This window comes from Schistocerca gregaria, chromosome 1 (genome assembly GCF_023897955.1).
Source record: "Schistocerca gregaria isolate iqSchGreg1 chromosome 1, iqSchGreg1.2, whole genome shotgun sequence".
Lineage (NCBI taxonomy): Eukaryota > Metazoa > Arthropoda > Insecta > Orthoptera > Acrididae > Schistocerca > Schistocerca gregaria.
The window spans coordinates 1,043,831,428-1,043,847,287 of record NC_064920.1 but is presented as its reverse complement, the minus strand read 5'-3'; the positions used below and the strand labels follow the sequence as shown (position 1 = coordinate 1,043,847,287).

Here is a 15,860-nt window from a genome sequence, read left to right as displayed (position 1 = left end):
AGTTTTTTTCCGGGGGAAAAAATGTGCGATAATGTATATCTATCAATAAGTGCCTTCCTCTTTGCCGGAACATTATTCAGTTGTTTATAAGAGCTGCTCAGCAGTAACTCCAGTATAATTAATTTTCTTCACTGTCGATCTGACAACTTCAGTTGCTGACCAACTACTCATAATGGTTTCTGCGCCAGCGTAGCAATTTTTGACTCTGTTTCTCAACCAATTTTGACTTTGTTCCTCGACACTATCTCCAGTTTTATTTGACATCATTCCGACTTCATTAACTGAATGGTAAAAGTAAAGCTCTCGAGAAGCCGTTCGTGCCACATTTGGTAAATAATTTTTGTTGGGTGATGGGATGTATATAGATATTCGTTTTGAGCAAGTGAACATGGAACTGTTGACGCGTAATTACGACGGTATCTTACATTCTTCCTTCACTTTTAAATGATAATTCGATGTGCCGCATCAAATCAAAAGACGAATGTCGATCCAGCACGGCGGGGCACACACTAATTTTAGATGATAAAAGGCCTGTTAGATCATTCGGTTTAGCATCATTTGATTTATATTTCTGGAAACATATGAAGGCTCATGTGTGTCAGAATCCCAATAACTGTGAGCAAACATTCGTAGATATAATTGGTGCTGCGGGCAAAGTTCGAGATCAAACTCATGAAAGATTTATTAACGACCAGCGGTCCATAGTTCAACTGATTGCCATGTACTCCCAATTAATTGGCGCACTCAATGAGCAACTGTTGTGAGATATATCGTAATTGAGTACAAATACTAACAGTTAAATAATTACGAAACAAAAATGAAGACCGATCTACCCTCATATTGCCCTATTTATAATGTATATATGTGTTTCGTCCAGGTGGACCGATAGAGAAAAAAAAAGTTCATATGTGTGTGAATTTCTAAGAGACTAAATTGCTGAGGTCTTCGGTCCCTAGACTTACGCACAACTTAAACTTATGCTAAGAACAGCACACACACACATACACACTCATGCCCGAGGAAGAACTCGAACCTCTGGAGGGAGGGGCCAATGGATAGCAGTTCCCATGTTAATTTACTTAAAATTATCATCTAGGCCTGATCTATCTCTGCCATGTTAAATTTGTTACTTATTTTTGGATCATCTTGTATACACTTCAGTCCGTGGCAGTGTGTGAGATTTTTACTGTGTCATATACAAAGATTTCTTTTCGTTATCCTAGGACGCACTGTTGAAGAATTTGTTGGACTATATGTCTTGTGAGAACTTTTATTAGTCTAATTTTGCGCTGACAATCTCTACAAGAGTTGTTTTCGTCGCAACTACAAGCAGAGTACGCTGACCATTTATGTTCCGTCAATGAATCCACTAAATTATTAAAAGAGTCCGCGCTCACAATTACACTAGATAATGTAATACTCCACCATGACCACTTACACCACGAGAGAAATTGAAATGTTTTGTACAATACAGAGCCGTAACGAAGGAAGATTACATTGTGATTTATGTTTATAATGCATTTTTGTCATTGACTGCGCCTCTGTTGACTACACTTTATGTTTTACAACTAGTTAAGAATGCCAGACGTATCTGATGATGATCATATATATCGATATTGGTTATAGAATAATAGTTTTAGCGATCAAAACCTGTTTGAAATTTAACAAACCCTACGAGTCACGTGGTGAGTGCAGGCAAATATTGGTAGTTTTCGCGTGAAACTTAATTCTTGAAAATGTATACGTAGAATTACGCCAGCTATTAGGCATTATTCTTCGAAATTTTTCAGAAAATTTGGTACAGATACCCTCACCGTTGTTTTTATGCGTACAACATCAAGTGTTAGTTTAGTTAGATATGGGCTCTCAAACGATAGAGCTTTCTTCCGTCGTATACTGCTTGTAGAAGCACACGTATATACTCATACCTAAACAAATATCGACGTCAAAACTTTAGTTGCATCTCGAAGATCGTGCCGAGATGCGTGTTTTAACACGAAATCTATCAGCTTGTATTTCGCATAATAAATTTATATTACGTAGTACCATTAGTTCTTACGCCCCTATGCGGCTTCTCCCTGCCCCCAACATTTTTATGAGACTCCAGTATTTGTCCCCTTTTGGATTATCTACGCTAATACCAGTAACTGAGAGTATCCTTGGTGTCACGCCAGAGCACGGGTGTTCCCACGATTCACTGCGCGTGGTCCGTGAGACGTCGACGCGGGGCAAAGCACTTCTCGTCACGAAGCACTCGTCGCCAAAAACGGAGGGCGGACGCGCTCCGGCTGCCGGAAGTAGCCTCGGGCGGGGGCCACGCCCCTGGGCCGTGTCACAATGCGACATAAGGGATTCCCGCGCCGCGCCGCGCCGCGCCGGGGGCAGGGAAGTGTTAAAAGGCCGGCGGCGCGCGCCGCGACGCCAGCCGTCACCATGGCGACGCCCCGCCACCTGCCGCTGCTGCTCGCACTGCTGCTCGCCGCGGTAGCCCGAGCCGCACCCACCGACATCGCAGGTCAGTAGGTCGCCCAGTCACTGGAGTGCATGCGAGGCATTAGCCTCGAAGGGTAATGTGTGCTGCTGGAGTAAAAAGAACTGCCGTACCGTTCACGATCTGGTGCAAGCCTGGCCAACCGATCAATGCAGCCAATGGGTAAGGCACTGGACTCGCATTATAGAGGAAGAAAGCTGTCCTTTTTGCCATCCAGTTTAGGCTTTCCTGACCCACTTCAGGCGAATACTGGATCGTTCCTCTGTAGAAGTAATAGCCTGTTTCACTCATGAACCACGACAGGATTCTATTTTGGGTCAACTCCTGGTCCTTACGTATGTGAACGTCCTTACATTTTCACCAAGGAGAACTGGTACTTTTTGCAGGCGATACTAGCGTCATAATAATTCCCATTAGAGAGAAAGCAAAAAAAGAATTTGCTAATTATGTATTTCAAATATATATACATAGTCTTTCGGACGTGAAGATAATGGATGAGGAAAACGGGGAAGGGGCACTACGTTAGTAGCGTGTGACCGAGAACTTGAGTCTGGAGGGAGGCGTGCTAAGAGTTGTCCGTGCAGCTGCGATGACCACTGTGTCCTGATGGCTTCCGTAGTAAACAGGAGACACGGATTCGAATCCTACTCCAGCACAAATTTTCAACTTTCCCCATAGATTTCCGCCAATGCCCACACCCAGCCAAAGTCTGTAATTGTTTTGTGTCTTAGTTACTAAAATATTTATCTGAAATTCTACTCTCGCTATATTCTGGTATATCACACTGTATTCATTGTAAAACGTACACTTTCAAGGCCAGTTACGACCCACTAATTAAAATACTCTTTGGTGTTATGCCGTGGTCGCATGATATTAATTGTTGAAACCTAACATTTATTAGTCATCTGCGGAAAACATCTCAAGCAGAGGGTTGTAGCTTTCTCAAAGATCCGATGGAAGCCCCGGCTCGTTGCTGTCAATAGTTAGTCAGGTCGTACATCGGACCTTCAAAAACTTCAGAACTCCCTTGAAAATGTCTTCTGCGGATAGGGTCGAAATGCTGGGTTTTAGCAACAGACTGATCCGACCACGGCACAATAGGCCGTGTAGTGTTTTAAATAGATGTGACACTATATTCAGATTTGTACAACGAATACAATTATACGAACAACTGGTGTGGCAAATGCACAGGAGTCAGCAAAAAGCGTCCTGATATATTGAGCATATTTACACTCTATAATTCCTTATGGAATAAGTTTCTGGAGTAACTCATCACTTAGAAAGAAAATATTAATCGAGCAGCAAGAATAATATGTGTTCACCCGCAGTCATATTGCCCATTTAACTGCACTTTCACACTATATACTTTTTCTACCCAAGTAGTATTATCCATACCTACAGCACAGGAAGAAAAAACAGACTTTTATTACCCATTATTAAAGTAGTCAGTGGCTCCGAAAGCAGTTCAGTGTACATCATCAAAAAGTTTTGATCATTTTCCCAGCAACATAAGATGTCTGATAGCACCACAAGCTTTAAATCTAACGTAATATCATTCCTTGTGGACTATTTCTGCTTCACATTAGAATTTTTATTTAAAAAGTAGTAGGCTCTAAAAAGACTAATTTTTAAAGGTAGTCATATCAGTAGGAATGAAAAATAATATGTTAAGTATATTTAAAACTGATCATGTCTACATATCATGTAAACTTACTCTTTCGTCATTATTTAAGTAAAAAAAAAATTCATATGATCTGTGTAACATGTACTATAACGAACAATCCCAGTCACACTGAGTTCCCTATTCGTCACTAACGGTAACATCAACGGGGCGTTAAACTATCAGTTTCATTAGTTCCTTCTACCACTCCATACGCCCGTGTCCCCATTTTGTTGCTTCTTTATCGAAGCAACTTCCGAGCGGGCCTCAAGTGATTCCAAATCGGGCACGTCTGTTACTGAAGAATCCGATGTGACCCCCGGGAATCGAACTCGAGAACGCGCGTCGGTGTTCTAGCTGTTGGGGAGATGTATAATTAGACGTCAATTACGTGAAGCATTTACGTAATCGAATTTTCGTTTCACGAAATCACCGAGAGCAGAAACGCCAGTCAATTCGGGCGAGGCAAACTTTGTACAGTGTCGAGAGCTGATCTTGTCATCAGTCAAGGATTTGCAAAGTGAGCTCAGAATGCACAACCTGAAAATAGTAGTTACGCAGATTTGAATCCCGCTCTAGCAAACAGCTTTAATCTGTTACGTACATGGGACTGAAATCTTTAATGTCAAAATTTTATGTATGACAGAGGATTCGAAACTGAATGTTTCGAGTAAGGAATCAATCGTCGGAAATAAATGTTTCAGGCAGTACTAGGTGATGAATGGTGTTTGGACGCGAAGAAAGTATTTCAAACTGCTTATGCTTTCCATCTACGTTAGTGGCGCTACCTGTATAAAGCAATACACAATCGCCTGATGTGTGTTCACGATGGAATTTTTCATGGCCCTGTATGAAACAACAGTAGAAACCGAAGAGGGACAGTAGGGACAATGAGTGTGGCAATGTTTTATACCCAGTTATAACATGTTCTAAGAATGGTGGTCATCACTTTGAACAGCAGCTGTGAGCTTAAGTTGATCTGTAAGGTGCAAACTTTTTACATCATAAAGAACTAAATAGTAATTTTCGGCTACTAGTTCTTCAGCTCGTAATACTCAGTTTGGGATCCTCGAGCATATGTGTAGTTTCGACCTAGAAAATTCTGGACATCAGTGTGTACTGAACTTGTTCGATAATTTGTTCTCAGATTGTGATCAAGCTTCTCTGAGGTGTAGGAACAGTTTCTTTCTAAATTTATTGCTGTTAATATATCAAACGGTTATCTAATTCGTATGTGTAAAAATCGTTCTACATATGTATGTATTTATGAATGTACTTTCCACATATACCCCTAAACCACTGGATCGATTTCAACCACAGTTGGTACAGCTATCGCTTACTACCTGGAGAGAAGCACTGTGGGGATATGAACCACATACCTGCCATAGTTTGGGGGTGGAGACGAGAAGGTGGCACGTAGGTGCACAATCCAGGAACGTCTAGAGCAAACTGATATTTACATGACTCATTATTTGTGCAAAACATACAAATGACATGTGGCATTGTTGGTTGTGTGGGTCCACTTATGATAGAACATGTAATATACCAGGTGTTCGGAAATTCCCGTTACAAACTTTAGGAATTGCAGAGGCGAATGTGTGCCTAATATTTCAAACAGAAACCCGTTTCCCCCACGTTTCCAGTTCAGATATTTAACACATTCACTTTTGCTTGAGGAACTGAATTAAGCTTGATACAGTACAATTATTGGGTAATAGTTTTAAAGGAAACATAACGAAACCTCGATTTATCACTTAAGTATATCGAGCAGCTGTTGTAATGCGTCAGTACTGTTCTGTACGTAAAGCATGCTGGGTTCTTTTTTAGGTTGGAATTATGTAAACACGTAATGTTTAAAGGTTAATTCTTCAAACGTTCTCAAGTGATAAATGAATATACCGTTATGTTTCCTTTCGAATTTTTACCTAATAATTGTACTGCGTCACGCCTGATTCAATTCGTTAAGCAGAAATGGATGAGCTAAACATCTGAATTGAAACCGTCGCAAAACGGACTCCTATTCAAAATATTATGTACTCACTCCTCTCTAGAAATCCTTGCACTATGTAACGGAAATTTCCGAACACCCTGCACAAAAACTGAGATAACAGTATGTAATTTTTTTTTAAAATAAAACTTTTTTTAAAAAAGAGTTACGTTTATTTGTTATTCTAGAAAATGGAAAATGCGGCCAGTGCTATTTTAACAACGGCGACGATTAGAAACGAGCAGCCGACAGAAGGAGATAAAAGGCTTCGATGGCCGGTGTTTTTTTGGACAAAATAATTTTCGGTATTGAGCCGCATTATTGTAAACTACTAAAACAACTAAACTGCCGACGTTTCGACCGACTTGCTGCTGCTCTCTTCAGGAAAAAAAAACAGCAATAAAATAGCGAAAATCGGCTATTTCAGAAATCGGTTATTTCGAGCGGTTTAAACAGTCAGAATAAACAGGAGTGTGCTCCCTGCCGCCGTTGGATAAGCAGCTGCCAGCAGAAAGTCGTATACTCCTAGCTCACTCATTTCTTACATAATTTAATTCTTAATTTGTTTGCGTGTTTTTGGTACTTGCATTATTTAATTCATAAATTTCGGGCGTATTATAGTATTTGAGAGTTGTAGCATCGCGATTTAGTACCTGAATAATGTAAAATCGCGTAATCTCCTTCCGCCGCCAAGCAGTGTGTCAGCAGTGCGCAAGTAGCAGCATTACTGCATTTACTAGGCAATCTTGTATTTTAATAACCGTTTAAATTTTGTGCCGATTTGTTGGTGCTCTCTGTAGATTAATTCAGACGTTCTTTGCACAACAGTTTTTAGCATGGATAGGGACTGAAACTGCTGTGTTCGGATGCAGGTTGAATTGGCATCCCTTCGTTCCCAGCTTCAGGCAGTGTTGGCTTCGGTCACACAGCTTGAGGCTGCTGCCAATGGGCATCACTGTGGGGGTCCGGATAGGGGTTTGTCGGGGACGGCCAGCTCGTCCCACGCATCCCCCGATCGGACTACGACTGTGGCTGCCCGGGATACTGCCGACATTGAGGCTGATCCCTCACCTGTGGTAGAGTGGAAGCGTCTCGAGGAGTGGCAGAGGGCGAAAGACATTCCGGAGGGCTGAACGGAAGGCCTCTCCAGTTTGTCTGACAAACCGGTTTCAGGCTCTGTCTCCGGCTAATACTGATCTTCGGCCGGAGATGGCTGCTTGTCCTGTTCCAGCGGTTGCCCCTCAGTCTGCAAGATCTGGGCAGTCACAGAGGGTGGGCTTACTGGTAGTTGGGAGCTCCAACGTCAGGCGCGTAATGGGGACCCTTAGGGATATGGCAGCAAGAGAGGGGAAGAAAACCAATGTGCACTCCGCGTGCATAGCGGCGAGAGTCATTCCAGATTTGGAAAGGTTCCTTCCGGATGCCATGAAGGGTACAGGGTGCACCCATCTGCAGGTGGTCACTCATGTCGGCACCAATGATGTGTGTAGCTATAGATCGGAGGAAATACTCTCTGGCTTCCGGCGGCTATCTGATTTGGTGAAGACTGCCAGTCTCGCTGGCGGGATGAAAGCAGAGCTCACCATCTGCAGCATCGTCGACAGGACTGACTGTGGACCTTTGGTGCAGAGCCGAGTGGAGTGTCTGAATCAGAGGCTGAGACGGTTCTGCGACCGTGTGGGCTGCAGATTCCTCGACTTGCGCCATAGGGTGGTGGGGTTTCGGGTTCCGCTGGATAGGTCAGGAGTCCACTACACGCAGCAAGCGGCTACACGGGCTGTGTGGCGTGGACTGGGCGGTTTTTTTAGTTTAGATGGCCTCGGGCAAGTACAGAAAGGGCAACAGCCTCAAAGGGTGCGGGGCAAAGTCAAGACATGCGGGGACCAAGCAGCAATCGGTATTGTAATTGTAAACTGTCGAAGCTGCATTGGTAAAGTACCGGAACTTCAAGCGCTGATAGAAAGCACCGAAGCTGAAATCGTTATAGGTACAGAAGGGTGGCTGAAGCCAGAGATAAATTCAGCCGAAATCTTTACAAAGGCACAGACGCTGTTTACATAGATTGCATGCAACCGGTGGTGGCGTGTTTGTCGCTGTTAGAAGTAGTTTATCCTATAGTGAAGTAGAAGTGGAAGTTAATAGGAATATAAAAAAGGGAGGAAGGTTTATCTGTTTAGCAAGAGTAATAGAAGGCAGATTTCAGACTACCTAACAGATCAAAAAGAAAATTTCTCTTCCGACACTGACAATGTTGAGTGTTTATGGAAAAAGTTTAAGGCAATTGTAAAATGCGTTTTAGACAGGTACGTGCCGAGTAAAACTGTGAGGGGCGGGAAAAACCCACCGTGGTTCAACAACAAAGTTAGGAAACTACTGCGAAAGCAAAGAAAGCTTCACTCCAAGTTTAAACGCAGCCAAAACCTCTCAGACAAACAGAAGCTAAACGATGTCAAAGTTAGCGTAAGGAGGGCTATGCGTGAAGCGTTCAGTGAATTCGAAAGTAAAATTCTATGTACCGACTTGACAGAAAATCCTAGGAAGTTCTGGTCTTACGTTAAATCAGTACGTGGCTCGAAATAGCATATCCAGACACTCCGGGATGATGATGGCATTGAAAAAGAGGATGACACGCGTAAAGCTGAAATTCTAAACACCTTTTTTCCAAAGCTGTTTCACAGAGGAAGACCGCGCTGCAGTTCCTTCTCTAAATCCTCGCACAAACGAAAAAATGGCTGACATCGAAATAAGTGCCCAAGGAATAGAAAAGGTACTGGAATCACTCAACAGAGGAAAGTCAACTGGACCTGACGGGATAGCAATTCGATTCTACACAGAGTAGGCGAAAGAACTTGCCCCCCTTCTAACAGCCGTGTACCGCAAGTCTCTAGAGGAACGGAAGGTTCCAAATGATTGGAAAAGAACACAGGTAGTCCCAGTCTTCAAGAAGGGTCGTCGAGCAGATGCGCAAAACTATAAACCTATATCTCTGACGTCGATCTGTTGTAGAATTTTAGAACATGTTTTTTGCTCGAGTATCATGTCGTTTTTGGAAACCCAGAAACTACTCTTTAGGAATCAACATGGATTCCAGAAACAGCGAACGTGTGAGAACCAACTCGCTTTATTTGTTCATGAGCCCCAGAAATTATTAGATACAGGCTCCCAGGTAGATGCTATTTTCCTTGACTTCCGGAAGGCGTTCGATACAGTTCCGCACTGTCGCCTGATAAACAAAGTAAGAGCCTACGGAATATCAGACCAGCTGTGTGGCTGGATTGAAGAGATTTTAGGAATCAGAACACAGCATGTTGTTATCAATGGAGAGACGCCTACAGACGTTAAAGTAACCTCTGGCGTGCTACAGGGGAGTGTTATGGGACCATTGCTTCTCACAATATATATAAATGACCTAGTAGATAGTGTCGGAAGCTCCATGCGGCTTTTCGCGGATGATGCTGTAGTATACAGAGAAGTTGCAGCATTAGAAAATTGTAGCGAAATGCAGGAAGATCTGCAGATCGGATAGGCACTTGGTGCAGGGAGTGGTAACTGACCCTTAACATAGACAAATGTAATGTATTGCGAATACATAGAAAGAAGGATCCTTTATTGTATGATTATATGATAGCGGAACAAACACTGGTAGCAGTTACTTCTGTAAAATATCTGGGAGTATGGGTGCGGAACGATTTGAAGTGGAATGATCATATAAAATTAATTGTTGGTAAGGTGGGTACCAGGTTGAGATTTATTGGGAGAGTCCTTAGAAAACGTAGTCCATCAACAAAGGAGGTGGCTTACACTCATTCGACCTATACTTGAGTATTGCTCATCAGTGTGGGATCCGTACCAGGTCGGGTTGGCGGAGGAGATAGAGAAGATCCAAAGAAGAGCGACGCGTTTCGTCACAGGGTTATTTGGTAACCGTGATAGCTTTACGGAGATGTTTAGCAAACTCAAGTGGCAGACTCTGCAAGAGAGGCGCTCTGCATCGCGGTGTAGCTTGCTGTCCACGTTTCGAGAGGGTGCGTTTCTGTATGAGGTATCGAATATATTGCTTCCCCCTACTTATACCTCCCGAGGAGGTCACGAATGTAAAATTAGAGAGATTCAAGAGCGCACGGAGGCTTTCAGACAGTCGTCTTCCCGCGAACCATTCGCGACTGGAATAGAAAAGACAGTGGCACGTAAAGTGCCCTCCGCCACACACCGTTGGGTGGCCTGCGGAGTATAAATGTAGATGTAGATGTAAATGTAGAAAGAACGGGTAGAACCGAAAAACCTGTTGTTTCAGCGATAACCGCCATCCCTTATGACGGTATTGCGCCAGCAATGGATTAATAGTAGGTACTTTTCAGCAGTTCGAAAAGATATTCTTTTCCTCACTTCAGATCATCGGTTACAGTTCGCTGGATGCAGTCGTTACTGAAAGCCCAGTCCCCCACCTTGATACGTTGTTGCTGAGAAGTAACTGCCCACTTGAGCAAGGGCGGAGCTGTCCTCAACCCGAAGGTTTGAACTCTGATGTGAGCTACTAGACGTAGCTGTATTGTAGGTAGTATGTCCTTCCCTACTTCCGGCCTTTGAACTGCCTTACGGAGGCAGTCACATCGTTACCTACACTTCGGCATGGGTTCCGAATGGTGCAACGCAACAGTTTACGCATTCGACCTTCATTGCAGGAGGCGAAAGAAGAATTAAGTTGCAGAATAAATTTTAGAAACTTCTGAGCATCCATCCCTGCACCATTGGATCTGTACTACTATACCGGGTGGGCAAAATAAAAGTGACCACTAAAATATTTAATGTACCTCAGGAGAGGCAATCTAACTAACATCATCTGCCTAATTGCGGATGATGTAAATTGGGTTGGCTGTCTTAAGGTATATGAAATATTTTCTGAGCCACTTTTAGTTTTCTAACCTGTAGTTACTTACATAGCCACAGGGACAGTAGAAATCGAGTACATGCATGTTGTATCTAACGCTAGTGCTATCTGTCATTTTAATTAACGTATTCAGTTTAAACTAGTTTATGAGATCAGCGATATTAACATCTTTGAGTGTTACATTTGGTTTCGCGTATGGTACCAATAAATCTCCAATCTCCAATCCCGACAGTTCTGATAACAACAAAAGTAGTTACTTGGTGAATTCTGTGTAGCACTTTAGGCTGGAAAATTACCTACACATACAGAGGCCTAAATTACTCAAACTTTTTTATACTCGACCGTTCGGTGGCTTTATGAACAATGAGTGGGGTGGTTGGACGTAACTGTTTCGTTTAGATGGCCGTGATGATTGCGCGTGGAGTATAGTGAGGTATTTGCATTGTTGGTAAACGAAATAAAATAAGGCGACTTTCTGAGCCTGCTCGTAGCCTACTCGTCCGGAAGGGGAGCTACTGAACTTAACGCCACCATCCGACACAAGGGCGCCCTCGCCACATGGGAGATCGACAGAGCTTTGGAAGCTAGCCTCGCACACTGACCCTACGTTTGCTGATGGAGAACTTTATGCCACCACCTGTGCTTGCTTCACTGGCCGAATACTACTGTTGAAAGTTTCTTCCACTCGCAAAATGCGAAGCAGCTCTTTCCAGATCGAGCGCGATCGCTCAAGCGTCCTGGTACTGAACTGTATCTTAAATGAATCGCCTCTCTTTAAGTAGCTCTCTTAGTGTTTAAACTTAGGCAGAACGGCCTATTTCGAAACCCATAGACTGTTATACATTTTATTCACATTAGCTTTTATCCTCGGGATTCGTCGGCATACATCATATATATACACTACTGGAAATTGAAATAAGAACACCGAGAATTCATTGTCCCAGGAAGGGGAAACTTCATTGACACATTCCTGGGGTCAGATACATCACATGATCACACTGACAGAACCACAGGCACATAGACACAGGCAACACAGCATGCACAATGTCGGCACTAGTACAGTGTATATCCACCTTTCGCAGCAATGCAGGCTGCTATTCTCCCATGGAGACGATCGTAGAGATGCTGGATGTAGTCCTGTGGAACGGCTTGCCATGCCATTTCCACCTGGCGCCTCAGTTGGATCATCGTTCGTGCTGGACGTGCAGACCGCGTGAGACGACGCGGTCTGCAAACATGCTCAATGGGGGACAGATCCGGAGATCTTGCTGGCCAGGGTAGTTGACTTACACCTTATAGAGCATGTTGGGTGGCACGGGATACATGCGGACGTGCATTGTCCTGTTGGAACAGCAAGTTCCCTTGCCGGTCTAGGAATGGTAGAACGATGGGTTCGATGACGGTTTGGATGTACCGTGCACTATTCAGTGTCCCCTCGACGATCACCAGAGGTGTACGGCCAGTGTAGGAGATCGCTCCCCACACCATGATGCCGGGTGTTGGCCCTGTGTGCCTCGGTCGTATGCAGTCCTGATTGTGGCGCTCACCTGCACGGCGCCAAACACGCATACGACCATCAGTGGCACCAAGGCAGAAGCGACTCTCATCGGTGAAGAAGACACGTCTCCATTCGTCCCTCCATTCACGCCTGTCGCGACACCACTGGAGGCGAGCTGCACGATGTTGGGGCGTGAGCGTAGGACGGCCTAACGGTGTGCGGGACCGTAATCCAGCTTCATGGAGACGGTTGCGAATGGTCCTCGCCGATACCCCAGGAGCAACAGTGTCCCTAATTTGCTGGGAAGTGGCGGTGCGGTCCCCTACGGCACTGCGTAGGATCCTACGGTCTTGGCCTGCATCCGTGCGTCGCTGCTGTCCGGTCCCAGGTCGACGGGCACGTGCACCTTCCGCCGACCACTGGCGACAACAGCGATGTACTGTAGTGACCTCACGCCCCACGTGTTGAGCAATTGCCGGCCGCGGTGGTCTCGCGGTTCTAGGCGCGCAGTCCGGAACCGTGGGACTGCTACGGTCGCAGGTTCGAATCCTGCCTCGGGCATGGATGTGTGTGATGTCCTTAGGTTAGTTAGGTTTAAGTAGTTCTAAGTTCTAGGGGACTGATAACCACGGCAGTTGAGTCCCATAGTGCTCAGAGCCATTTGAACCATTTTGTTGAGCAATTCGGCGGTACGTTCACCCGGCCTCCCGCATGCCCACTATACGCCCTCGCTCAAAGTCCGTCAACTGCATATACGGTTCACGTCCACGCTGTCGCGGCATGCTACCAGTGTTAAAGACTGCGATGGAGCTCCGTATGCCACGGCGAACTGGCTGACACTGACGGCGGCGGTGCACAAATGCTGCGCAGCTAGCGCCATTCGACGGCCAACACCGCGGTTCCTGGTGTGTCCGCTGTGCCGTGCGTGTGATCATTGCTTGTACAGCCCTCTTGCAGTGTCCGGAGCAAGTATGGTGGGTCTGACACACCGGTGTCAATGTGTTCTTTTTTCCATTTCTAGGAGTGTATATGAATGTCACATCTATTTAACGTTGTTGAGAGCGAAAGCGTTGATCTCATTAGACGCGTCGAAAATGATCATTCACTTCATGTAATCAAGTTACCCCTTGTTCACTACCTGATGCGGAAAGTGAAGCATGGTGTTACTTGGATTTTCAGGAAGAGTGAGCCGTACATGCTTATTTGTACTCCAACATAAGATGATGGTGGATGTCTTGTAAGGAATCGTTGCTTAGAAACATTTTATTGTGAACTACGAAATCTACGTTCCGCATTCAGTGTATTACGAGGGTAATCCCAAAAGTAAGGTCTCCTATTCTTTTATAATTACATAGACCTGTTTATTTCTACAATGGTTTACATCATTTATAGCTTGAACGTTTAGCTATTTTTCGAGATAATCACCATTTCTGTCGTTTCATTTTTGTAGACGCTGTGGCAGTTTTTGTATGCCCATGTCATACCAGTTCGCCGCCATGCTGTTCAGAAAGTTATGAACCTCTTCTTTCACCTCGTCGTCGGAACTGAATCGCTGGGACCACGATTAATTCTGACAGGCACTGTGAGACTCTGAAAGTACTAAGACGGGCAATTCCGAACTGGAGAAGAGGAACGTTCAACAAGGGCGGACACATTCTCCATGACAACGCTCGCCCACACATCGCTCGGCAAACCGTTGCTCTCCTGCAACAGTTTCAGTGGAACATAATCGCCCTATAGTCCTAACTTGCCGTCCAGAGACAATCACCTGTTCCGTAGTTTAAAAGAACATTTGGCCGGAAAGTGATTCAGCTCCGACGACGAGTTGAAAGAAGCGGTTCGTCTGTGGGTTTGAAAGACAGAATTTATATTGGTCATTACTGGATCACGATGTGTAGTTAAGCGAGTTACCTCGAGGTCCCAAAATGGTCTCAATTCGTCGTCTGTGGGTATCTGAGTCCAAAGTACAAATACAGCAAATCTGCTCCCAATGAGAATCCAACTGAATATGGTGGGAATTAGAACTATGGATATAAAACGCGGATCGGTAGTCTATCGGCGACAGTTTAAAAACTCGATGGGCATGTATTTTTGGGAACCTGTTCGTCGATCAGCTAAGTGCAGTGCGCGGACATGTGCCACCATAATCTTGTGGAACATAGGGCTGTGGCGTAAACCATTGATCAGTTTCATACTTGTTGACGAAAGTCGTAGCGTTAGTTCACACTAGTGTAATTTCGAAAGACAAGGCTGTACCATCACGAGGAGCTAGTACGAGATTCGGTCCTGGAAACTCTAAGTTGTCGGCGGTCGGAGGCAGGCAATTTCAAATCTTCTGTTAAAGACTTTGATATGAGGACTGCTTGGTTTCTGTCGTCTTAACACACATTGAGTAAGTTTTCTGTCATGTTGACCCTACGATACGCAACTGAAGCTTGGCATGTATTTTAACTCACTGAGCCGAATAATCACTCTAAGATACAATAATAAACAACCGGATACACCATGAAGGAATTATCTGAATTAGTCGGTAATTGGTAGAAGTGATAAACATGTACAGAAAAACAAATAATTACAATTTCAGAAAAACTGGATGTTTTATTCAAGGTAAAGAGCTTTACAAACTGAAGAACTCGATAACGCGCTGGTCCACCTCTGCCTCTTACGCAAGCAATTATTTGGCTTGGAATTGATTGACATAGTTGTTAGATGTCCGCCTGAGGGATTCATGCCAAATTCTGTCTTTCCGGTTCGTTACATAGCCAAAACACAAGTCGATTTGAGGACAGCAAATAATGCTCCAAACGTATTCAGTTTGAGAGAAATCCAGAGGTTTTGCTGGGCGAGGCAGGGTTTGGAAATCTCGAAGGCAAGCAGTAGAAACTCTGGCCGTGTGCGGGCGGGCATTATCCTGCTGAAATGTAAGCCCAGGATGGCAGTGCTGTAAGTGTGCCGCAGATGACAACCAAAGGGGTCATGCTTTTTTTGTGTGAACCATCAGTCTTCTGACTTGTTTGATGCGGCCCGCCACGAATTCCTCTCCTCTATGAAGTGAAACGGCGCCCCAGACCTTCACTCCTGTTTGTCCGGCCGTGTAGCAGGCGACGGTCACGATGGTATTCCACTGGTGTCCGGGGCTTCACCAGACACGTATTTGCTCGTCATCGGGGCTCTCTTCGAGACTCGTCACCGAGCACACTTCTACAGCAGTCAATGAGATTCCAGGCCAAACACGTGTCTAGAGAAGCCCCGTACAGTGGTGGGATATCAACCTGTTTGTCACCAGCCATATGGCCCGACAGCTGGGAGTGATGGTCTCGGGTGCCATTTCACTTC

General features: G+C 44.7%; 1 protein-coding gene across 1 annotated transcript in view; it reads left to right on the top strand.

Moving 5' to 3' along the window:
- The first annotated feature begins 2,400 nt into the window (after positions 1 to 2,400).
- LOC126280713 (keratin, type II cytoskeletal 68 kDa, component IB-like) overlaps positions 2,401 to 15,860 on the top strand; it is a 62,261-nt gene continuing 48,801 nt past the window's right edge. Inside the window, exon 1 of the mRNA XM_049979786.1 lies at positions 2,401 to 2,515. Coding sequence (XP_049835743.1) covers positions 2,434 to 2,515 — 82 coding nt within the window. The 5' untranslated portion in view covers positions 2,401 to 2,433. The remainder of the gene's footprint in view (positions 2,516 to 15,860) is intronic.